Source organism: Carica papaya, chromosome 2, assembly GCF_054855325.1.
Source record: "Carica papaya isolate Zhongbai chromosome 2, ASM5485532v1, whole genome shotgun sequence".
Classification (NCBI taxonomy): Eukaryota; Viridiplantae; Streptophyta; class Magnoliopsida; order Brassicales; family Caricaceae; genus Carica; species Carica papaya.
This window is the reverse complement of record NC_142310.1, coordinates 32087864-32114156: the sequence shown is the minus strand read 5'-3', so window position 1 is coordinate 32114156 and position 26293 is coordinate 32087864. Positions and strand designations below refer to the sequence as shown.

Below are 26293 nucleotides of genomic sequence, written 5' to 3'. Positions count from 1 at the left end.
ACATACTAATATTATAGAAATATGTATAAATCATTATGTGAGTAAGTTTTATTTGAATATTTTGTGACATAAATAATTAAATTAAGTCAGTACCACTGAATTCTTATTTAATGTAATTTCACTTTCAGTATCCGATATTTTTTGAATTAAATATATTTACTTGCAATTATAAAATAATAATAATAATAATAAAATCCAAAATAAGATTCTTTTCCCGATGCAGAAAGTGGGTCCCGTACGTACCCGGGTATTGTTTTGTTTTAAGAGATGGCAAATATGTAAATATATTCTCAAATTTTAATTAAAAAGTAATATAGAAAAATCGTATTGTTTAAAAATATTTTGAAAGCATATTTTTTATTAATCGGGTTTGAATTCCAGAAAATTGAGTTCAAATCTGACCCGTTTCCATCCCAGGAAGGAGTTACTGGTACATCCGGTATCCAATAAAAATCTATATAAAATATTATGAAATGACATTTGCTTTTATTTATTTATTATTATATTTTTGACTTAAATTTAACAATTAATAGGGGGTGCTGGAATATCTACAGCTCTTGACTCCTATCATCCCCATTTACACACGTATTGGTCAAAGAGGTTTTTATTTTTGGTTCGAAAAATAACTTTATTAGGATGAGGAAAATTAATTAACATTAATTAAATTGATAAAATAGAAATAAAAATATTTTTGAATAATTTAAATGAGAAAAACAACAGTGTTTCCTGGAAGCTTCGGGAGCTTGTCTGGAAGCTTCACGTGAGTAAATGGGGACACCGTGTTGAGACTTGAGAGTTATTTAATCTTATTTATCAATAAATATTACAAAAAAAAAAAAAATAAAAATTCTGAAAATTTGCTTTATAAATATATTTAGAAATAATTTAAATAAAATATAATTTTAATTATTATTTATGTGGATGATATTTTTGTATATTTAAATTTATTATCATTTTACGTAAAATTACAAAACATCTCCGTCATTTTCTTTTCCTTTTTCTAAAAAAAAAAAAAAAAATTAAAAATAAAAAGAGACAAACAGAGTCCCTCAGTTATTACGATGGACAGGTGTCCAAATTTAATTAAAAAGTTCGTCTTAGGAGTTAATGAAATCATAAATGACACATTTGGTTTCTGACACGTGGCAGTATTTTGGGCCGTGTAAAATCCATTGGGTTGGTAAGTGTTGGGCCTACATCATTATCGATCTACCTCCGTGTCCTCTTCGTCATTTAATTACCCTAATTATATATATTAAAATATTTTATTTTTCATCTTTATATAAATTCGTAAATTTGAAATTAAAAATACTGGTGATTATTATTTCTATTTTTTTTTAAAATAAAAAAATAAAATTCATAAAGCTTATAACATATTTTAATATACGATTCATTAATTTTATGGGCTTTGTAAAAAAGAAAAAAAAAAGGGTATTATTGGGCCCGTCAATTCGTGAAAAATAAAACATGCTTGCTTGTAAATTTCGGACTCTTCAATTCGGTGCTTTATATATTTCAACGGACTCGATATTCACAGCCCAATTACGAAAAAGATATGGTTTACTACTAATTAATTAAAAGTTAAATAAAATTTTATTAATATAAGAGATATTTTCTGTTTTAAGATACATTTATTAATTTGTATATTATATTAATTATTTCTTAGTTAAAGTGATTAAATGAAATATAATGGTGTTGTCGTAATTCTAATGGTTTTTTCTTCTACTTTTATCCTTTTCTTTAAGTTTATGTTAATACTCATAAGAATATATACACACACACACACACACACACACATATATATATATATATGTATACATACGTACATTTTTATAGCATGATATTTGTGTTAGATAAGAGTTGGAAATGGGTCAGAATTCATTACTTCATATAATATAATTATTGATTGAGCATATGCCACATACTGGAAACCTAACTATATATATAATATCAGTATCGCTTTGAGTGGATGTAGATATAAGGAGTATATTTTGTAGATGGGATATAAGAAGTTGGTGATTTTTTATTTTTTTTAAAATAAATAAATAAATAAATAAATAAAATACTTATTCGGTATAAGATATATATGTATGTATGTATGTATAGACGTATATTATAGCATAAGTTTGTAAGTGAGTAAGTGTGAGAGCAGAGAAAAAAAGTGAACTTTGTTTTTGTCAAATATTAAAGCACAGATTTTTAACACTCCAATTGAGTTCACTGCCATTTGTCGGATTATATAAAAGACCTATACATATCATATATATAAAAGAAGCAAAAGACCTATAAATATATCCCCTCTAATTCTCTCATCAAATATTCATAAACACTAATTAACAACTCATCACCAACTTACTTGCCTTTGCCTCCTACACAGAAATATATATATATATATATATAAAATTCCATTTTTAACCAAACAACTATACTCTTAATTAATTTATATATGTTTATAATGACAATAATAATAATAATATATCAGGGCATGTACAACTTATTCCCACATTTGCACCTCCATGCCTCCGGGTAATACTCCGCGGTCACCGGCGTCCCAGGCGGCACCGGCACGTGCACCGGCTTGCACGGCGTGCACTTCCCGCATTTCGAAGTGCACCGTGGCGGCGATGATCCTGGCCCACTCAGCAGCCTCCTTCCCATTCTTCCCCTTCTCATTTTACCATCCTCCTCCTTCTTCTGTCCACAGAATTAGTAACAACAAAATTATATATACGGTTAAAGCGCTGCTGGTTGGTGGCGCAAGTTAGCGAGGGCTCTAAAGCAGAAGGCCGAAAGAAAGGCGGTTTAGGTTAGTGAACGGCGGTGGGAATGGAAGGTGCTAACTTGCGCTGGGACGTGTTGTGTTCATGAGGCATTATGTGTGTGTGTATATATTTGCTTGTGTAAGTAAGTGGGGCAAGCTTGTCCTATATACAGAGATGGGGACGGGCGTCTTGCTGTGCTGAGTAATGATGAAGGATGAATTTGCATGCATCAGATGAGAGGGGTAAGGGTTTGAGTTGGCGGTCCCGGTTTTTGATCTGTTCTGGCAATTTGCAAGCTGTGTTTTGGGGTCATATAAAAAGAAATGGTACCAAATTTATTCTGTGTCAATACGGTACGTTTTGAACACTTTTATACATGTAACACATATAAATGTATATGTACTTGGTCACATGGAATTATGTATCTAACGGTGGAAAACAAGTAAGATTAAGATCATCGGTACATATAGCTAGTAGGTAGTATGTAATTATCTCTGATGAATGAGACAGATGAATCATCAAGTGTATACTGAAATAATAATTAAGAAAAACCCACCTGAGAATACAAATCAGCTTTACCAGAAAATGGAGTCCTCATGATTTCATCTGCATTAAATTTCAGAGAGAGAAAAAAAAAAAACAGAGACAGTTACTATATCTATGTATGTACTATAGATATTGCCAAGACTGAGAGGATGGATATATGACAGTGAGATTTGGGAGGATAATGAAGATGGGTATTGTATAAAGATCTCCATTTTCATGGGCAAATGTTGAAAAAGTAGTTAACAAGAGAGAGAGAGAGAGAGATACTGACCTAGACATGTAGTTGAGGTGATACTGATGTGGGTAGTAAAGAGTGCAGAAACTGAGAAGAAGAAGATGAAGAAAGAGAAGAGAAAGATGGGTTTGATGATGAACCTGAGTGACAAAGAAGAAGAAGAAGAAGAAGATGATGATGATGATGATGATGATGATCTGGTGTGTGTAATCTTCTTCTCCATGAAAAGAGAAAAAAAGAGAGAAGAAAGAAGTTGGACTCTGCTAGTTGAAAGCACTCAAGTACCTGTGATCTCTGTACCCTTTTTCATGAGAGATTTTATTCACAAGACAAGCTGTGTAGAATAGAATATAATAGAATAGAATCTCTCTGTGTCTGTTTCTTTTTCTTTTTTTTTTTTATTTATTATTCGCGCATGTTAAGAAAGCATTGAAACATGGAATATCGATCTCATGAGTTTGGGAGGGGAGGGGAGATAAAAAGAAAGTTCAGCTCAGATCAGAAGCTTAGTGTTTCTCTCATGATCAGAATCTGGGTGTACGTGTTTGTATAGTATATATATGTAAGAAGGTAAGGTTGGTGAGTTGGTGAAGATGGAAAAGAAAGAAATGAAGTGGGTGGATCGTCAGGGTGGTACTGTTTATCATATCAGATTACAAAGAAAGAAAGAAAGAAAGGGAGAGATGAAGGAGAGAGACAGAGACAGAGACAGAGACAGAGAGAGAAAAGAGAAAGAGTAAGAGAAAGAGAGTGAATTGGTGAATGTATGTGTATGTATGGTATGGGAATGGTCTGTTCCTAAGCTTTACCATGTTTGGTAGTGTGGATTCTCTTGCAGCCTTCCTCTCAACTATTCCTAAACCCAGAAAATTTTTCTTTTTAATAAACCCAATAAATATACATATAGATTGATAATTATTAATGTTGATAAGAATAAGACATATAGTATAGTGTTTAGAGATGTATGATTTTGATGAAAGGGGTGAAAATTGGGTGCATGATTGTGGTGGTAGTACTGCCAATGGGGGGTTGGAAATGGAATATTTTGGTACTTGAATTTGAAGAAATGCAAGAATTATTTAGAGCATATAATGGGCACATACATACCATGTCACTGCTGAATTTGGCTGCTTCTTATTGGTAAATGGTAACTCAACCCAACCCCTACCTTCAATTATATATATATATATATATATATGATACCAAGTGTTAAATACATAATAATTATAACATAATAGAAATAATACCCAAATAAAAAATATACACGAAAACAAAATTCATCTCAAAATCTATAACATGTTATAGAGAAATAAAATTATAACCATTTAATTCTTAATTACCATATGCTACTCTATGGCCATGTGTATATAAATTAATCACTATATCTATATATATATTTAGTCTTGAAATAATTCTGATACATTTATTTATGAATGAAACCCTAGAAGGAGGATTCCACAGGCAAAAAGAAGTGGACAAAACATCAAAATAAGAAGACTGTATTGAATTGTTTGGTAACAGTTTAAGCTTATGCTCTATTATGGACAGTTTCTGCTTTAAGATAAAAAGCTATCTTCTCTCTCTTTCTTTGAATTTCCCCATTGATGGAGTAAATGTAAATAGTAAATAGTAATTAAGTGGACTTTTTTTAACCGCATTGATGAGAGAATCAAAAGTTCCCAAGTCTCCATGGCATACAATTTTTTCTTTGTCTTTTGGTGACTTGTTGGCAAAATTTGCAGGGGGTCAAATTCTAACCCATCTTCAGTAATCCTTTAAATCCATTTCATATATATACATACATACATATATAGTTATATATATATACACACACACACACACCCTTTTCGTCCAATCAAGATCGTTTAACTACACATTTCAACTTGAAAAGACTTGGTAACTTCCCCACAATTTCATGATTTTGATTTTTGACTGATACAAGTTATATATATATATATATATATATAATTGTGATGTGGTTCAAACACGCTGAGGTTCATGCAATCTTCTAGATAAATAATTGTGATTTGGTCAATATATAATTAAAAATTTCAATTCATTTTTAACTCTATCAAAGTACAAACTACTATTTAACTAATCTTATAAAAACTGATAATGAAAATTTGTTTATTTTTAATTAATACTTTAATGAATTTCATCACATATGTATATGTGTGTGTATATATATATATATAGTTAAAATTATATACATATAATTTGGAGTGTTTGATGCAAAGTGCATGCATGAGCATGGATTTGTATGGCCGTTTGTATTTTGTCTATTTGAGGAGGCAAGAAAACCTTGTTTTCCGCATGCTGTGTTGGTAATGGAAATTGCTTATTGGGCAACTATTTATATATGCATATACATATATATATATATATATATAGTTAAAATATTGACTTATTGTAAATCAATAGGGATATGTTTTGAATTTCTTTTTCAAATAAATACTATTTTGGACTCACTTTTTATGCACCCATTATTCAAATTTTCCGTACTAATTTAGTATATGTACAATTTTACTCTAATTACTTATTATTATCAAATTAATCAAGTAATCAAAATATTTTTCACCAATTAAGTTGATTTAATTTATGACAACTTTGAATTTGGTGGAATGAGAGACTAAAATAGTTGGGGGAGTGTTTTATTGTGCTTGTCGTTTTGATGAAAAAGTTGTTTGAATTGCAAGCGTGGGGATAGAAAAGGAATGCTCTTGTTCCCATCTAATTAGCTTCTTACTTCCCACCCTTTATATTGAATTACTAATTATGTACATAAAATTTAATAATTATATTATAATTAGTTAAAACAATTATGTGTTATATATATTAAATATTTTTATTTATTAATTATATTGTATCGTGTCCTTAATTTCATTCTATGTTATCTCGTGTTCTATTATTTAATTTTATGAACTTATTTTTTTAAAATTTATTTTATTATATCATATAATTTATTGACATAATACAAAATTTTATAAATTTTGATACATGGAGAGAACATAAATTATGTTGAATCGATCCCCAATATAAAATAATGATACAGTGAACGTTGATATGTTAATTTAAATTCTATATGGTACTTAGAAATAATGATGCGGTAATTTGAGTTTTAATCTTTAATTTATAAAAATTGATGTGGAATTTATTTGTAATAAATGTTAACTATTTATAATTAGATATTTTAATTTGGTACGGAAATAATTAGCGTCGATTTTGAAAGAAAAAAGGGGTTTAGTAAGAGGGTTTAGAGAGATGGGGAATGTGAGGGTGACATGTGCGGGTAAGATCATCTCCTGACAGACCACTTATCAATCTCAATTATTTAACTTTGAATAAAATCTGACACTTCACTGATGCGACCCTTTCTTTCTCTCTCACATTTTATCCACTCTTAATTTTACTCCTCTTTTATTTTATTTTTTTTTAAATTAAAAAATAACTAATATATATAATAATAAATTGAGTTGGACTTTTAGACATGCGGGGCTGACTTATCTCCCATGCCCTTAATTATATATACCTTCCAAAAAGAATTGGATTCCTTTTACCTGCTCAACAGTATATAATATATATACACACACACACACACACCATATTTTTACACTACATCAAATTTACTTATACGTCCCATTCATCACTGTAAATTTTAAGTAGGCATGCAACTTTCTCCCCCTGGTTTTCTCTGCATTATATACATGTATTACTCCTGATTAGTATGTATAATAATTATATGATATATTTTGGTTGTGTATGGGTTACTAAAGTCCTTTACATGCTCATCTGTTGATCAGAAGAGGAAGAAAAGGGAGGCCCAGTTCCAGAGCCCAATTCCTAAAACGGTGTCGTTTAATTATGCTGTAAAAAATAATCCGTTGCCCTGGATTTGAATTTTCAAAACAGAGCAGAACCCACAAATAAAAGAATAATCAAAGGGTGGTGGGAGGTCTCTGGGGATAGGTGACAATTGACACCGCAACTCGTACTGACTGACACAAGGTGGAACGAAGAAGAAAGTGGAATGGCGTGCGCTTAATAATTTACTCCGTCGTCAATTTACAATACTCTTTTTCGGTAATTAAATTTATTTATTTAATAATTCAAAAACAATTCTCGTAAAAAATAATAATTTTTTAAAAAAGAAAAGCATCCTGCACTCTGCAAAACTGCAAACTGCAAACTGCAAACTGCAAAGCCTCTGTCCCAGCACAGATTCTCGGTTTACCACCATTTCCCCATAAATATATTCACACAAATAAATCCACACCTCACGTTTTTCCACTCCAATGTCAATTCCAAATCTTATAACATATATAAAATATAAGAAACATTATAGTAATCATCATGCTTAAGAAAACTACATTTCTTGCTTCAAACAGAATCTTCATTATCATATCATAATTTAATGTGTTAAAATTTTTATAAGAAATTCAAATATTATGAACAGTAGACTACTCATTTATATATTAGTAAAATTATATTGAATGAACTGAACTGTCTTCTTCTCTCCACATCTTTCTTTTAAACTGAAAAAAAAAAAAAAAAGACATTTTTTCCACTTCTGTTTTTCTCTCTGTTTTTATTTATTTGTTTTTTTGTTTTGATACTTCAATTCCGTGATCAAGCCATACAGTCCCTGAAACGCCGTCGTTTCGTCCAACTGAGGTTGGTGAGAACCGAGAAAGCAAGCTCCTGAGTCGTTAGGCAACACAATGGGTGTTTAGGGAGTGGTTTAAGCAGCTAAGCCGTCGGTTAGTTCATGCTCTGTGTTCTGAGGCTGAAAAGTTTTGGCCTTTTTACTATTTCCTTTTTCCTTTGTCGATGATTAGGTAGTTCACTGTCTCTCCTCCTTTTTCTTTTCGTTGATTGAACGTTTTGTTTATCTGGGTCCGTCGTTTTACTTCACGAGTGTTCTTGGGCTTCCATTTTTTTTTTTGTGGTCGCAGTTCGTCGTCAATGCTAATGAGTTTTTTGTTGGCCACAGTTTCAATCTTTAACAGTTGTTTGACCCTTTTGATTCGTTTACTTGTATTCGAGGAGTTGTTTGTGTATTAAATGTTGGCGGTTTAATTAGTTCTGTATCATTTCAAATCTTTTGGTTGATCCCCTGACCTGTATGGCTAGCTATTTTTAATAAAATGTTCCTAGTACAGTTGCTAGTCTAAAACCCTGCTACATTTCTTTATTCTGGCTGATTCTTGCCCACCGTTTCCAGGGTTTAAGGTGTTTTCCGGGAATCCCGGTTCTTCAGTGGGACATTCCATGGATCCTCTGTTCACCCAATGCACTTTTCTAACCTTTTACTTTTTTTCTTTTTTGTTTTGAGTTTTCTGTTTGTGAGAGCTGAATCGTTTAAACTTCACTGATATTTACTACCAGATCTGGTTGAGGTTTTTACGGTTTCTTTAAGGAATGGAATGTGCCACCGTGAAACCAGTTAAACCCTCTACAAATATATCTGAAATCGTCTCCAGGTTTGCAAAAGTTTGCAGGTTGAGGTCCATTGGAGTATTTTCCTCTGAAAATCAGAGTCACCATCCCCAAAACATCTGTATCAAGAACGCTCCTTTTTGTGAGGACGTCAGTGACAAAACTGATGGGACTGATATGGTTGGTGAGAAAGTTCATCCCCAGCCGCCTATTGGTGTTTTGAATGGAGGGAATGTGGGTGTTGGAGTGGAGATTTCCAAGTTGTTTGATGTAGTTTCAGCTCTGAAAGCTGCGTATGTGGAGCTTCAAAAAGCTCATATTCCTTATGACCCTGATAAGATTGTAGCAGCTAATGGTCTTGTTGTGACTCAGCTTGAAGCCTTATGCAAGATCAAGCGTGCTTACAAGGAGAAGCTATTCTCAAAAGCCAAGCTCAATGGTTCCCGCTTGGATTGTGTCAAGAAGGAAATAAAAGTTAACGAGAAGCTCTTAGAAAAATTGAAGTCTGAAGTGAAAGCTAAGGACTCTGAGATTGTTGTGTTGCGGCAAAAGTTGGAAGATTTGGATTCAGGGATCAAGAGGTTGGCTGAGAAGATGAGACAAGACAGGTTGGAAAAGAAGAATGCGAGGAGGGCTTTGAATGTTTCTGATTTTGAGAATGCATTTGTAGCAGCTTCAAAATCTGTTCATGATTTTGCGAGGCCGTTGATTAGCTTGATGAAAGCTTCAGGTTGGGATTTAGACCAGGCAGCTAAGTCAGTTGAGGATGAAGTTTTTTATTCCAAGAGGTCAGATAAGAAGTATGCATTTGAAGCCTACATAGCAAGGAGAATGTTTCATGGAATGTCTTTGGAGTCCCTCGATGTGCATGATGTAATGAGGTTGGATGATCCCATGGATGGACTGATTGAAAACCCGGGTTCAGGTTTTGCCAAATTTTGCAGAGAAAAGTATCTTTTGGTTGTTCATCCATCGATGGAAGCATCTTTTTTCGGTAATTTAGATCATAGGAAGTTTGTATCCATTGGCAAGCATCCAAGAACACCATTTTATCAAATCTTTGTTAAAATGGCAAGGTGGGTTTGGGTTTTACAAGGCATTGCTGCCATGATAGATGCTGAAGTGAAGGTGTTTTCTGTCAAAAGAGGAAGCAAATTTTCGTGTGTCTACATGGAATCTGTGGAGGATGGGGAAGGTAAAGTTGCACTTGATGAAGGGGATGTCAGTCATATTGTTCAATTCATGGTTATTCCCGGATTTAGAATTGGGGATATTGTGGTTAAATCCCGAGTTTATCTTTCAAAAGCAAGGTAATAACTTGGTGCATCTTTATGGAATTCCAAGTGATAAGCAGCTAGTTACCGTTTATTTAATACTTATCTTAAGTTTGAGAGCTCTGGATGGTAGTTTTTGTACTTGTAGCAAGTATGGTTGTTTTGAACCCAAAGATGGGACTCTGTATTTGCTTCAGCTGCAAAAATCTTGCTATTCCATCTGAGTTAACTGTAAATAAATACTCGTTACATATTGTTTATCGCACTTAACTTTTTCCCCATGATTCTGTTCTGTTCATGATTTTTAGTTGATTGGTTCTTGAATGCAACATGATCTAATGGTTTCCCTTAACTTTCTATAGGGTATTAGGCTTTCCATTGTTTCGTTTTACTATGTTCCTGCTGGCTGGTGATTGGATTTCAAAATACTGTTTGAGACCGGTGGACAATGAGCTTTTCTTTTTTCCTCTGTCCATGGTTTGATTTGTTACTTGAAGTTTTAATTTCTTGCCATTACAAGATTTCGTTCCTTCTTGGCTAATCGGTATTATGTTTGCTTGAAAGTTACACAAATCAAGTGTTGGGAAAAAAAAAGGGAAAACTCCCAACTTGCTGGTTTTTTACACATCATATATGTTGGACCATATATCCTAGGAAAACGTTGGGTTTTATTCCCTTTAATTTGGTTTAAACCCGAATCACTTAGCGCTTTCTGAATCATTGCCACTATCACTACCATCATCGTCGTCGTCATCATCACCGCCATCTTCTTCAACTGTTGAAAACAAGTCTTTACATAGCTCTCCATAGAATCTAGAAACCAAATCAATGAAAACTGGGCACTTGAGGTTCTTCCAACAATAGAGAAGCTCTTCGACGTCCATCAAATCCTTTACCCTCCCTTCTTCAATAATCATCTCAACCAAATAGTTCTCGAAACTCCTGCAGGCATCTTCAACTTCGTCGTTTCCAAAGAATTCTCTTTTTCCACCTCTGCTAGCTCGTAAATAAGCTGGCGTAAGAGGTGATGGAAGGAGTCTTCTGTCACTGACTGAATCTTTAGGACTCCTAAGCTCCATCAGTCGGCCCATCTTCTTCGGCTTCTTAAACAAATGAAAGAATGATAGTAATCCTCTAATTCGATTCTTTGACTGAGTTTTCCTAGTTTTGGCATGGTGTGAACGATTCCTTAGAGCTCTTATAAAGACTGGTCTTTTGAGCTTGAATCTGAGGATTAGGAGGAGTTTTTTGCATGGTTTGAAAAGCTTGTATTTGAAGGAAACTAATGCTTTCATTTTCATATCTAATGATTAGGCTAAGAGTGTGGGTGAAGGAATAGAGAATTTTGTTTGGTTGCTTGCTGTTCTTCAGCTAGACTGTTGGTACATATATATGTATATATATATATATATATATATGTGATTTGGTGAGAAGGAAGTGGTGGGCAAGCCGTTTAGAGGAAGTGGCAGTGGGGTTCACGTCTTGGTTGGTCAAATGAAAGTGGGTTGGCCATGTTTGGAGAGAAATCTCCTTTGGTGAGTCTGTGGAGTCTGATTACATATATATTATTATATGTACACACATATTTGCCGTGCATCTCAACATTAATTTTGAGGTTTCATTAGCTTTGGAACTGGGACTACACCTAGAACCGTTTCAAAGGTAAAAAGTTCGGGCCGAAGACCTGACTGTTTTAGTTTCATTAGTGCCTGACCAGATGGGACTGCTATTTTACAGTCCAGTTCGATCTAAACTGAATGGTAACAGTAAAATTAAGATTGCACTTTGGTAGTTAATTTCCAAAACAACATGAGTTTTTTAATACAAAATAATTCTAGGACTTTTTTAATTAATATTTAAAGTAAAGTAAATATATAATCTTGACAAAATTTAAATATAAGTTTATATTCATAAATTTCAAAGTTATGTTTATAACCTATTAAACATAAATTTATTTTATGAAATCTTTTAATATTAAAATTTATGATTCTTTCTATAAAATCTGATATTTACGATATGAATAAAACACATCTCTATAAACCTTCATCCGTAATACCACACAATTATCTATTTTAACATCTTAAATTCCATTAAAAATTAAAGTTCAAAAGTTCTCTAACATTTGAGATTTAATTCTCCCAACACAGGCCAAAATGAGAAACGATTCTTACATATTCATAAACTAGATGTATAGAACTGTAATTTACAAGAAAGAATCAATTGAAAAGGTTGACTGGAACATAGAAATTTGGGAGCTTGAAGTTGGTGAATGCAATTTGAAGAATTTTCGTTATCCTAAATGTTTAACAATTCATAACTAGCTTCGTTCTTATTCAAATCATACAATTTTAGTATTTATGAACAAACTGTAAATATGTACATTTATAACTACATAAATTTGGTGACCAGAAGTTTAATGAAAAATTGAAGAGCAGTCAGAACCCTGAATAACTCATCTAAACACCAAAACGACTAAATATTCTCGATTTAATTCTGTCTGCTAAAGAATCTTCGTTAGTTTTATAATGTATACAATAATAAATTTCTGAACTTTCTGCATAAGTTTCATTATGGTACATTTCCAAGTTTCAGTAAGTAATTATCTGACAGCAGAGTGAAAACTAAGCTTTGCTGTAAGCTTTGACAAAACTAATATACTGTCATGCCATGATTGGTGTTTAAGCTGATCTGCTACTCGCAAAAGGATTTGGAGGAGACACAAATGTGGGGCTTCTAAAACTCAAGAGTTTGGAAAGGCATGGAATCATCATTTGTTGAAGGTGGAATTGCAGGATTTGTAGACAACTGGGTCCTGAATTTTCTTTTTTAAATTTACTTTTAAACTGCTTTAGATATATAAATAAAAGAATATGAACCCAGATGAGGTGTTGACAATCTCTGCAATCCCAGAAACTTCTATTAGTTTGTCTGATGATTTTGATTGCAAAATCTTTGACAGACTAAACTGTTTTCATTACATTTGGAAATCTGCATCTTTTACATTTTTATTTATTTATAGAGATAAGAAAGTTATAAAATAAATTTCGCTGGTGCAATAAACTAGCTATTAGTTGGATGGTTAGTATTTCTTCTCTGTACAGAGATGCATGTTCTTAGTTATAAGTTATATAAGGGCAATTAATTAAATACAAAAAATATCCTGATGGTATGATTTGAAACCCAAAACTGTCTGTTGTGCAAGTTATGTGGGGGGTGGCAAAGATGGAAACAAGGTGATTTCCCCAACCAAGTTGACTCCCACCATATCTTTTCATGCTAAACTTTTCAAGTGGACCCCTTTTCATTACTTTACTTGGTTGTCATCTTCAATTTGGGTATTAAATAGAGGCAGCTAAAAATCTTAGCAGAGACTGAGAGAAGATGGGAATTACAGGTTAGCAATACCAGGAAAAAGGGAGAGAAATGGGTAATTACAGGTTCAGATTTTCAGATATGATGCCAAATGCCTGGTTTTACAAGCTTAAAGATATGAACAGAGCCAGAAAAAAGCATTACAATTCTACCAAGAAAAAACACCCTTCTTCATCTTCTTCAACCTCTCTTAAACCTCAAAAATCATCTCAACCACCCGCATACTCTCACTACTTCAACACTGCAAAACCTGATTACAGCTTTTACAATCATCCCAGGGCCTCACTCCATCACTTCCATGATCCACCCAGAAGATCTTCAAAGAAAAGAACCCAGAGAAAAACTATTTACAAGCCTTCTCCTAAGCTTGTGCCCTCTTCTGCTGTCTCTTCTAATGGCTGTCAAGTTAGTCTTAACTCAGTCTTGGTTGAGTCCAGTTCAACTCAAGATTCTTCTGATTATTCACTTTCTCCTCTTGAAACTTCTCCTGAACCTCATCGGCTACCTGAATCTCTTTTGTCAGACTCTGATGAAGACGAAAACAACTTTGCTCTTCCACAGTCTTTTGATCAACTTGCATCCTCCTGGTCAAGTTCTTGTAATTGTAAAGTCAGCTCTTCGAATACTGATATCATCATCGACATGAACAATGATTCCTGCAACAAGAAATTATTCGAGAAAGATGGTTTGGAACCCATTTATGAGATAGAACTTCCCCCAGTAGTGACAAAACCAGCAAAAATGAACGGCAGAAAATCTCCCAAATGGAATTCTCCTGGCAGAAAATCACCCATCAACACCAATGGAATCAGGCTTCGAGCAAATTCTCCAAGAATCGCCAACAAGAAGATTCAAGCCTGTGCTAGGAGAAGTGTTTCGTCATCAAACACTTGCTTGAATTCCAAGAACAAGACCATATCAGATAGCTTTGCAGTGGAGAAATCCTCTGTGGATCCTCAGAGAGACTTCAGGGAATCAATGGTGGAAATGATTGTGGGTAACAATATCAGGACATCAAAGGATTTGGAAGACCTTCTTGCCTGTTACCTTTCACTGAATTCAACTGAATATCATGATCTTATAGTCAAGGCATTCGAACAAATCTGGTTTGATATGACTAACTTACGCTTGTAAAGTTGTTCAAGTAATTAGATTATCAAAATGCATATATAATATCTACTGTACATATACTTATAATCCTTATTCTTAGCCTCTTTTCCTCAATTTCAATCCCAACAAGTAAAGTTCTATTCAGAAACAGCTTCAATTTTTTACAAGTTCTCTGTTCATATTCATAGCTCTGAATTCTTTGAAACAAAGTTGCAAGCAGAAAGTAAAATCCATTTCTTTTTTACTTTCTTAAAATAAATTATGACCATAATTATACCAAACAGAATCATGATTCCAGAATGTAAAAGATTGTTCCGAAGCTGTTGGATTCGTGCAAGAAATTCCTACAAAGATATAAGTAATGTCTTAAAAATACTCCAGTCTCATAACTCAAGGCTGATTCAGCCTTTTCTTGTTCCTGATTGAAGCTTTGGGCCTTTTTTTTTTTTTTTTTCTAAAAAAAAAATATTCCCAGTGGATTAGTTAGATTTTTAGATAGTGTTTGGTCTCCAAACCAATCAGTTGCTGCTATAAAATAAATGAACTTTCCTTAGGAGGATAACCGAAGACTGATCCAGTTTCCACTTGTTTTATCCCCCTAAGGAAATTAGCAAATCTTTTCTTTCATAAACATGAGTTTCAAGAAATTACCCATTTCACAGAATTCAATTATATATATCTAAAAAGAAGACTGAATCAAGGTCTTAAAATAGGAAAAGCTAAAAAAAGGGGCTTAGAAGGTGGGCAGACAGAGTTTTCTTTAAATTTAAGACAGTCTCTGGAAAAAGCTACCCCAACTCATCACAAGCTAAAAAGGGTGATTGACAAAAGAAAAAAATAAAGGAGAATTGCATAATTAGGGTGTTTATCTTTTGATAAGCATCTACATTATGAGAAATTTCCATGGTGTAAAAGCAAGTAGGATTAAACCTGTGCTGTGAGTTGAGTTCTCTGAAAAAGTGCTAATGGGGGGGGGCCGTTGAAAATTCAAGCATGCATGAAATATAGTATGATGACTCATCATTTTTTAATATAATTAGACTTAAGTCAAAATAAATTATTGTTTCTCAACAACATGAATTGGAACATAATTGCATGGTCCTTTTTCAAGGGTTCATATTATGTGTTTTCTTTTTTTTTTTTTAAATTTTATCGGTTGAAAAATCAATATATATATTTTTTAAAAAATTAAAAAATTATATTAGTAAACTTTCTTTTATCGTAAAAAAATTTATGAATATATATTATGTGAGAATTTTTTAATAAAAATTTATATATTTTATTGATTACGTAATATGTATATACTACTAATAACGTAATCTCTTATAAAATGACGTAATATAAAGTGAAAGAAATATCAACTATTCATATAATGTTAGTTTTTTGTAAAAATTAAAGTTAGTTTGAATCAAACTAATTGAGTAAAATGGTTAGTCAGCCTCTTAATTTTTCTATGTTATTAGTGTAGTAACATTTTTATATATTGGATTAAGCACGCTATTAATGATCTTATTATAATTTTATCTCTTACTTAAGCATAATTGTATTGACTAACAAGTAACACAAACTCTTTTACTAATATGTAAATTCATAAATTTCCATGTTTAAAGTTGAAGTTTCAATATAAAAGCTTAAGACACTTTGAAGGATATTAAGATATGGATTAGGAAGCCTTGTTGTTTCCATTTCTCTACCATGCATTGGCAAAAGAAATAAGAATAAAGCATCACCATCACCATGGTTAAAATGCTTCAAGACAAGAATTTAGCATGAAAAATCAACCCACCTTTCTAGATATACAATAATTATTATAGTAATAAACAAATGGATTTAGGTCTAATTTGCTGATGAACCAAAAACAGGTGGTTTAGGCCAAATGTGTATAAAGAAAAAGCTTTTGCCACCACATATATATACAATTTTAATTGAATTACTTTTTACAGGCATGGAAGATTTGGAACATAAGATAATTTTGCATCCCTGGATATCATCTACTCTTGTTTTGTTGTTTGAAATGGAAATAGCAACAAAGGTGGTTGTCACTTAGGTTTGGTTCAAATGGGGTATGTTCATTATTGTCTTCATGATGAAACCTTTGAATTTAACAGGCTAAATAGGAGATCATAAGTTAAGAAGACGACTAAATTTGATCGTCTATGGTGGGAAAAATAGAATGATTCAATGTTGCTTTCCTTGATTCTTTGAATTTCCCAATGACCCTTTTCTTTTTACAATAAGAATATATTGGAGGAATATATTCTTACTCTCTTTTAGCACTGTCTTCTTTTGCTCTGTGCAAAGAAATTAATTAGTTTGGTTTTAACTTTTTTTTTTTTTTGAATTAATTTATAAGTTTCATTAGACTCCTACCTCTCCTAGTTTAAGCAAGTGGGTCTGATTGTAATATAAGGTGTGGGAATATATGCATTTAGTTAAATAGAAAAGTGAGAGTCCAGAGTCATAGCCTGCAGATGTAAGAAAGACAATGAAAATGTTGTAATTCTTTGAAAGCAAGAAAACAAGTATAGGCCCTAGACCTTTCAATTCTCTTTTTTGGCTGCTTTGCAATTTTACATCAATCATGGAGTGATAATTTTTGTTGTTTTCAGGAAAGACTTGTGATTCTTTTTGGATCAGTAAGCTAACACAGTCAAAAAAAAAAAAAAAAAAAAAATTTATGCCACACGGGTATTATTTAAAAACACTCTTCTTATTATTAAAGATGATAACATAATAAGTTTAGAATGATGAATCAGGTTCGAATAAGTTTCTAAAACTCAAATTTGATATGCTCTCGAATTGAATAGTTTTAAAAATTTCAATCAATCTTACTCGATTTAGTTTGGTTTTGGTTAAAACCTGTAACGAACTCTAACGAGGGATACGGATCACTGATTTTTTTTTTTTTTTTTTTTTTGGGTCATTCCTACTTGTCACTCCCTCAAGTCCAAGTCCAAGTCCAGTTAGTTTAATCTTAATTTGTTTTGTTTGCTCAAAACATATAAAGTAGTTAATAGATTATTAATTCAGAGTTGATATTAATGATTGCATCTGAAACTGTTTGTGATAAGAAGAAATTGAGAATGACAATGAAAATGACAAATCATGTGTAGGTTATTTTGAACGTGTGTGAAGGGACAAACAACAAATAAACCTTGCCCAGATTTTGTGCCGATCAAGTTAATTAGTTTTGGCAAAATAGGAAAGTAGTAGGTCATTGGGAATCTTACCCATTCATTGCACACTTGATGGGTCTTTTTTTCATGCTTCGTTAAATCCCATTTCTCTCAGACTGATTAAAGTTTTAAAGAATCAATTTTCATCTTGCAAGAGAGTCAGCACCCTTAAAAGACATCATCAATACATACAATTTGATTAAAGATTGTAGCTTTTTCTCTCGTAAATGGTGGGCATCATCATTCAGGCAGCAATAGATCCACCTTTGACTGCACACACACGTCTTGAGTTTAGCATACGTCGGGACCTGCTCTTGATGTGTACATTACGGGAACTTAAAATACGGAAAAATATTGGGGAAAGATTAAGGGTAAATCTGGAAAGATCAGGTGCGAAATCTGGAGTCGAGAAAATATTAGGGGTATATGTGGAATTAAGGAAAGATGAGGGGTGAAATCTCGAAATAAGAAAAGATTAGGGTTGACATCTGGAATTGAAGAAAGTTTAGGGATGAAATGTGGAGTTAAAGGAAAAAAATTAAATCCCGAAATTGTGACAGCATGCTCTGCATTGCATTATTTGGTCTCCCACTTTTGTTGGTTTTAATATGATTATGATTGTGATTTTAAATTAATAAAATGAGTTTAGTTCAATTAAATATGTGTTAAGGAATTAAATTTCAAGATTAATCAATAATCAAAATGAAACCAAATCAAGAACATTTAGGATTATTGAGATTCAATCAAGAACAGCAAGAATCATTCAAGAAATAATTATTTATTATGTATTGTCATATTAAATATGGAATTATTCAAAATAAATAAATAATTGACATGTGTCAACTTTCAATATATATATATATATATATATATATTACTTGTTTTCTTGATTCTTGATTCTTGATTCATTCGTTTTAATCCATGGTTTTGTTTAGCATTTATGAGATTATTATCTCTGTGATACAAGTGTCAAATTATTATTTTTTCAAAAAAAAAAAAAAAAACTGTTCACAAAATTTAATTATGAACAACCTTTATAAATTCTATCATATATTTTAAGTAAATGACAAAAATAAAAATAATATTTATAAATACGTAATTTACACTTATGGCAGGACTTTTGTCACCCTTTGACAAAAGAAATTATTATGTTTAAAATATTAATTTCAAATGGCCGAATTTCTAATTTCACATTAATTCTGTTTACGTAAATACTTAATTAAACTGAATCTAAATTCACAAATGAATCACACAACATCTTGACTGATCGTGTCTCAGTCAATATCCCTCCATGGTTCGCACTTAAAAAGAGAATGCATGATCGCCATTGAAAAACCTTGGTCCAAACAGGCTTTGCTTCCACATGTACAAAATGCAGATATATATTTATTTACACGCTGACTGTAACCATAAAGGTGTATATTACATGTAATTACCCGAGCTTCACATTGGCAAACATGGAAAGCCAATCTGCCCAAACTCTTTATTAAGATCAAACACAAATAAAACTCTTATCCTCAAAATTTCCCTTATTGTATCTGCCACGGTTCCTCTAGCCGGTAGGTATCACCAAGTATTTTGACCGGTAATATTTACAAGAGCTAAGGTTTTGGATTCTTCTTCCTTGAAGCTTTTTGTGATCCCGGTTCAGAAATATCACAAGGCGCTTGAAATCCAATGTCTTCAACAGCTCCCACTGTCTTGAATAAGCGTCGTTTGTTCACCTCTTCAACTAACGATCTGTGCAGCAACTGGCTGCGAATGTCTACCAACGATCGGTTCCTTGTCAATCTACGTTCATCCAAAACCATCTTCCTATTTCTGGAACTAGAAGCTCCATGTGGTTCCAATAAAAGGCTACCCTGTCTGTAGCCATTGCTAACAACTTGCTGCCTAGCATAAGAACTTTCTTCAGGACAAAATCTAGTTGAGCTGTGGGTTCCTGCAATTGGATGCTTGTCTCTTCTTGTAGGACCCATGTGAGATTTGTGCTCATCGCCGTAAACATAATTCAGGTTGGAGTATGATCCTGAGTGTGAAGAACTTTGAGAGCTGGTATCATCAAGCAAATCATCTGCAACAATAATTGTTTCCAATTGATGTCGCGATTTTGATTATTAATCTAAGGTTGGTTACATATCTAGAAGCTAGAGCCGAAGGCCTGCATAAAGACTATTAAAGGGCAGATTTTTGTTACTTCTTTTCTGCTATGAAATGATTATTTTTCGTAACGTAAATAAGCTCACCGGAAAATGATGACATCTAGTCCAGAGGTTCCATAAAGCATGCATCAATATTGAGCAATGATAAAGCAAGCAGGCTTAATCTCTTATTCTACACTAGGTATGCTTGATTAAATTTATTCACTATTTAGATATTCATATTTTTCTAAAAAAATACAACCCTGAACATCAAAATGTACACGCTGAGGAAAATCCTGGAGTCTTCAATCTTACCCGAGCTATTTTCTTTTTCTATGTGCAAATAAAATAAAACCATGTTCGATTATCAACCTCGATATCCAAGAAATCTTCATTACCATATGTCCTTAACCAGTACTTTTCCTAATTTTTCAGAGCATAAGCAATTATAAAACGTTAATAACATCCTTGTAAGGTCTGTAGGAGCAGTACCTTGAAGCCACTCGTATCCATGTGTCATCAAGCCTGCTAATGACGCTTGGGATGATGAACATGATGAGAAAGAATGAAGATGGCGAGGAAGCTCATCATATTCTTCTTGGTGGTTCACTGTATTGTAGACTTCAGAATGATGAAGGTCCCATTTCTTCCAATGTGGCATTAAACCAGAAATTTCTCCATCAATCATTCCTGCAATCTCGATTGGCTCCCAGTCAGTTATCTCCAGTTCTTTCACCATCTCAATTGCAACATCCATTGATGTGTCATGTAGAATGTCGAAGGGGAAGAATATGTTCCTAGTAGAACCTGACATGGAAGATCGCAAATAAATTATCTAAGACTTCAGGTCGGCTTGGTTCAAAACTAGAAGCAAACCAAGTTGAAGCAAGATTACTGAACTTTGCAAACTATAATTTGAATAATAAAAAAAAAAACTCATTCTGTTGTGGCCAAGGAAGTGCTTCATGGCCTATAGGATGTGGCAAAGAAAATATTTGCAAGTAGAAATTATTAATCCAAAGCCATATGTTTTGCAGTTGGGAGTAATACCATCTTTATCTGCAATTAATACTTTAAGAAAAACGGTATCATCTTCAGCATTCAGCTTTCCTGTGATTCTCATGTCAGTTCTTGGTGGATCTTCCAGGTGCAGTTTCTCCATCTCTCTTTCATTCAAAAATGGCTTCTGATTTCTGATACTTGTCATGGGCAGCGTTTTAGCCTCATCAGATGCAAGAAATGGGTCAAGCAATAGCTCTTTTGCCGATAACCTCTTTGAAGCAGTTACCAAGCACCTTCCAATGAATCGCTGTGCTTCCAAGTCCTGAATCCGATAAAAGGCTGCAGGTAATTTCCCCTGAACCAAGAAAAAGATGCCATCAGGATCAGAAGTAACCCACTCATAATTTGCGGAGTTTACATCAAACCAGGACATACTGAGGTAACTTTCTTGTAAATTTGCGCTGGATTGGAACATTCACTATAGGGGTAGTCGGATGTAAGCATCTCCAGGACGCACATGCCAAATGAATAGACATCAACTAGTTCATTGTAATTCTCTTCATATAGTTCTGGTGCCATGAACTCTGGTGTACCTAAAAACATAAAGATACCGCACTAAAAACAACAGGAAAAATATAATTGTCTATAACATTTTTGTGCTGGAATAGGGTTACTGAACAGGTACCAATGACACTATGAGCTATTTGGGAGCCCCGGAGGATTGCTGCAAGCCCTAGATCACCAATTTTGACTTGTCCAAGATGACCATTGACAAAAACATTATCACATTTGAGATCTCTATGAATTACAGGAGGATCATGACCATGCAAATAGACGAGTCCCCATAAAATCTGGCGAGCCCAGCTTTTGATGGCCCGAATATCCACTTGCTTATATTTCTTCCGATATCTGCATAAAAGCCGATAGTCATCAATCATTTAATCTTATATAAACTGAATTGAGAAAATGGCCTTTTGCAGCTCAATATCAATCCCACGAAGCATGATTCAAAAGGGAAATGCAATTTGGAAACAGCTTCAATAATAGTTTGTAGTTGATGCCAAATATGCCTTCTAGACCTTTCCCTCTTTGCCTAATCAAATACTAGTTTGCTAGAACTGAAGTCCATACAAATTGTACATGTTCCTCTAACAAATTGTCCATGCTCAACGTCACATTTAAAGTAGATGGAATAAAGCAGAAATTTACTCTCTGAGACTTCCTGAAGTGAACATTTCAGTGATGAAGTTGAAAGTCTTGTGCTCCACATCAATCCATGACGTATAGAATCGAATAATTGAGTCGTGATCAAGGGTGCTGAGGAGGTGAACCTCTGAGTACAGTCTCTGCAAATCGTCTGGTGATCGAAGCACCTCGTTGAGCCTTACTTGGTTCCATGCCACCTCCATCCCAAGGTTTTCATCAATTGCTTTGTACACAGTTTTCATTGCTCCTCTGCCAAGAACTTCGTCAAACTGCATCATTTCAGCCACAAATTACTCCCATGACACAAACAATCTACATTTTTTCAGTTCTTCCATTTATCAAATAATCAACTGTAAACCAGTTACCAAATCAAAATTAAGAATACTTCTCAACTACCCAAAATATCGAACAGCGTAAATTTTTCATAGCATTAGACTACAATTCATCTCAACCAGTCTTGCATGCATGGACTTAATTTATTCGGTATTCCTAATATGTCAATTACTGTATATGGCCTTCCACACAGTTCCCTCAACTTGTCACTAATCCCCATTGGGATTCAGACTCTTGCATTACCTCAAAAATTTTAGCCCATTTCTGCAAAAGTTTAATTATTAGGCGATGATCTAATTTATTATTTATATTGTATCTCAACACTCTGCATGTATAAGCAGTATTTTACGCAATTTTAGACTCAACTATCAACTACCAACTATGAAAAAAACAGATTCGGATAGAACCAATTGTGAGGTACAATAAAACATGCAGAAGAAAAGGACAAAAGCAAAAGCTTAAAGAAGTGGTATGTAAAGCAGTTTATTATTTAGATCATATCCTAACAATCACTATTTAACTAGTATCTAGTTGACTGTGCACCCAAAAGAATGAAAGGAACTATTCCTTCTGTGATTATCTATTCATATTGACTTGTAAACAATGAAATTTCCTAATGTCCTCTTCTCAACCAACCCTTTAGATTAAATAATCTAGTTGAATATAAAAAAAGGGAGAAACAGTAACCATAAAATATCAAATCCAGTACATGGCATACGTACATCATTGAAGAATATTGTAAAAACAAAGAATAAGAAGTTGGTTGTGAACAGAACAATAAATTATGATAAGACTTCCCAAGCAGATGAGCTTCGCATTATATTATAACCATGGTGGGAATACATTAATTTAGTCAAACGAAATTATAATATTAGACAAGGATGCAAGTACCTATATTATATAAGATAAAACCAGACACAGAGACACAAGTATATACAAATAATATTATCATAATCTGCCACCATAAACAATAAACTTACTCGGCAATATCGACCAGTAGGATCGGTTTCAACGTATCCATAGTCGGCCTTGGCTTCATCTGTGAGCTCTCCAAGTTTCTTTCGGTGCATGTTTGTAGAGTTTGCTTATGTGGGTGATTAGAAAAAGGGTTGGAAATCTTTGAAAAGAGAATCAAAAGAGATCAAAAAGTAAAAGAATGTTTGAGGATCGAAAAAGGAAGGCTACTTGTGAAAAATTCAAAGTAGTAATGGAGTATTTAATTAGAGTTAAATCCTAGGCTTTCCTTCATGATTCTCATAAGAGAAAACACCAAAGAGAAGCCAAAAAAGCCTAGAGTAATCAATCCTGAGCATTATCCAAGCAATCTCCACCACCACTCGTGAGAAGTCGTACTTCTTAGCTAACATTTGGTCCTCCAGATAAAACTGATAATTAAGATTTCAAGATTCCAAAAAAGCAGAGTATTGAAATGGAAATGAGTCAAATAAAAAACGTGTTGGTCTTTGTTGAAAAGCGATAACACAGAAAGAGAGTAAAAAGACTAAAAGGGTAAAGATAGAGATGAGTATTAGACAACTCTGGATGGATTTGATCAGGAAAATTACGACTTTTGTTGGTGGGTAGTGGTGGATTTATAATCAAGAAGACAAAAAAAGGAAAACCAATAGAACCTTGAGAAAGCTACGGAGACCTAAATTTGAAGAATCTGTGGCTGCGCTTCGTGGGTATCATTTGTAGATGACGATACAGAAAACCCGGAAAGGAAAAAATGAAAAAGATTTCGAATTTAAGAATTTGGGAAAGAGAGAGCAAAAGTTGCAAGTGTTTGTTTAGGGAGGGTGAGGGGTTTAGGGAATAAAAAGGAGGAAATAAGAAGGAAGAAGACGGACGGAAGTGTGGGATGATGATGACATGGGAGAGAAGGAGTGTTGGCGGAAAACTAGTGGCAGATGCTGGCGTGATATTTGTCAAGGCTTTTGGAACATGTGGGATTGAGAAGAGCAGATTCGTCTTTACTAATTAGCTGGTCAATATTGACTGTAAACTATTATTTTCATTCTATATTAGTTTAAATATTTAATCTAATGCAATTATTTATAATTATAATGGATATATCAAAATTTATCATTTTTTTTATAAATATATTATAAATTAATAATATTTAATTTAACGAAATTTTTATTAGTAGAATTGCGAATAATTAAATTAGATTAAACTTATACTATTAAATTATTTATTAAGTTGTTAAAAAGTAAGCTAAAATAAAAGATATTTTAACTAAATGCAATGATAGCATACTATATTTATTTGTCTCGGAAAATCATTCTGAATTATATTTATTACTAGTTTACTTTGTCATTAAATGTGTTGTTTATTTTAATTTAGTTAGTTTTAATATTTTTAAATTAAAATTTTATAGAAAAAAAATTATTTTAAATACTTTTAAAATTGGCAAAAAAAAAAAAAAAATCTTGGGAATATTATGGAATCTTTATACCCATTAAATTCTTTGTTCTTTTAGAGGAAAAATAAACACAAATAATTTGTTAACTAATTTAAGTTGAACCTATTTGATGTTGAAAAATAAATAATTACATATAATAAAATGGGTAAACATAGAGGATCAAATATGATGATGATAATAATTGGCCATATATATATGTGTGTTTGTGCTGAATTATAAGTGGGTTGAAAAGAAGTATGTATGAATTTTTGTCTTTTAATTTTTATGCATATTGAAAGACTCTCCTCCACTTTCTTTGTTCTTATCCTTTCTTATTCATGACCTATTCTTTCTCTACCAATTTCTACTTAATTGTCTTTTTCAGATCATTAGGTTGTATATTTCTATGATCAATCAATTTAATCTAATTTAATCTCTCTTAATTAGTCGTACATTGGAATGACATTATAAATTTGTATGGAAATAAAAAATTTTAAGATGATCACGTTGCATATGGGTATTATTAATGGGTATTGATAATATATAAAATTAAGGTGATAATGCATTTTAAAATTTGATAATTCAATAAGTGTCCAAGAAAAATTGTGCCAAACTAACATATCAATTGGTCAATGACAGAAACAGAAATTTATTAAAGGAAAATTAAATTGTAATAATATATATATATATATATCATTCAATTAAAAGATGGTATTTTTTTTTTCAAAAAATGGTAAAATATAATTATACTAAAATATATTTAATTTTGATAGAAGATTAATTATAATTAATATTTAGTTAAAGAGATAATTAATAATTAATTATCAGAATAAAATCTAACGACAAAACAAAAATTACTTTATACAATATATTACTAGTCAAAAGAGAGCAATCCCAAAAGTTCATCAAAAGATTATTATTATTATTATTATTATTATTCTTTTAATAAACATCAAAAGATGATTTTATCGATCAACATTTATACAAAATAATAAAAAACTAAATGAGCAAATTAATTTTAGAAAAAAGTAAATTAATTAAGTTGCAATATGCTTTTAAAGAAAACACATATATTTATAAACACGAATATATAAAAATCTAAGAGTAAATAAAACATAGTAATATAAAAGCATGCATATAAAATAGAACTCCCAAAAACCACATGAATTTGAAATACCATAAAATAGTAAATGGTGATTGCAAACAAAAGTTCTTGCTCTCTACTATTTTGCACTTTATTGTCATGCCAACAAAACCACAACAAATGGGGGACAGAATTGAGTGGAGCACTAAATT

General features: G+C 32.5%; 5 protein-coding genes across 6 annotated transcripts; 2 read left to right on the top strand and 3 right to left on the bottom strand.

Annotated features, from left to right (window-relative positions):
- Nucleotides 1–2196: 2196 nt before the first annotated feature.
- Nucleotides 2197–4410, bottom strand: CHAL (allergen-like protein). Of its 2 annotated transcripts, none has more exons than XM_022053976.2 (3): nt 3580–4410; nt 3319–3368; nt 2197–2691 (listed from the first exon to the last, which is right to left on the bottom strand). In XM_022053976.2, exons 1-3 carry the CDS (start codon nt 3764–3766, stop codon nt 2479–2481), a joined length of 450 nt encoding a protein of 149 aa, XP_021909668.1. In that variant the 5' UTR covers nt 3767–4410; the 3' UTR covers nt 2197–2478. The 2 variants fall into 2 exon arrangements, with proteins under 2 accessions (XP_021909668.1, XP_021909667.1); XM_022053975.2 differs by having other exon boundaries at nt 2197–2694; nt 3580–4406.
- Nucleotides 4411–8043: 3633 nt separating this feature from the next.
- On the top strand, nt 8044–10537 carry LOC110823679 (MYB family transcription factor). Its single transcript, XM_088214107.1, has one exon. The coding sequence runs from the start codon at nt 8962–8964 to the stop codon at nt 10291–10293; it is 1332 nt and encodes a 443-aa protein (XP_088070233.1). The 5' UTR covers nt 8044–8961; the 3' UTR covers nt 10294–10537.
- Nucleotides 10538–10783: 246 nt separating this feature from the next.
- OFP17 (ovate family protein 17) lies at nt 10784–11658 on the bottom strand. Its single transcript, XM_022054357.2, has one exon. It carries the CDS (start codon nt 11552–11554, stop codon nt 10952–10954), a length of 603 nt encoding a protein of 200 aa, XP_021910049.2. The 5' UTR covers nt 11555–11658; the 3' UTR covers nt 10784–10951.
- A 1883-nt stretch (nt 11659–13541) lies between these two features.
- On the top strand, nt 13542–14902 carry LOC110823776 (transcription repressor OFP4-like). Its single transcript, XM_022054252.2, has one exon. It carries the CDS (start codon nt 13677–13679, stop codon nt 14757–14759), a length of 1083 nt encoding a protein of 360 aa, XP_021909944.2. The 5' UTR covers nt 13542–13676; the 3' UTR covers nt 14760–14902.
- Nucleotides 14903–19277: 4375 nt separating this feature from the next.
- On the bottom strand, nt 19278–24472 carry WNK4 (WNK family serine/threonine-protein kinase 4). Its single transcript, XM_088214099.1, has 7 exons — nt 23574–24472; nt 22264–22529; nt 21740–21963; nt 21490–21647; nt 21103–21409; nt 20545–20859; nt 19278–19985 (listed from the first exon to the last, which is right to left on the bottom strand). The coding sequence occupies exons 1-7, from the start codon at nt 23661–23663 to the stop codon at nt 19513–19515; spliced, it is 1833 nt and encodes a 610-aa protein (XP_088070225.1). The 5' UTR covers nt 23664–24472; the 3' UTR covers nt 19278–19512.
- Between the last annotated feature and the right edge of the window lie 1821 nt (nt 24473–26293).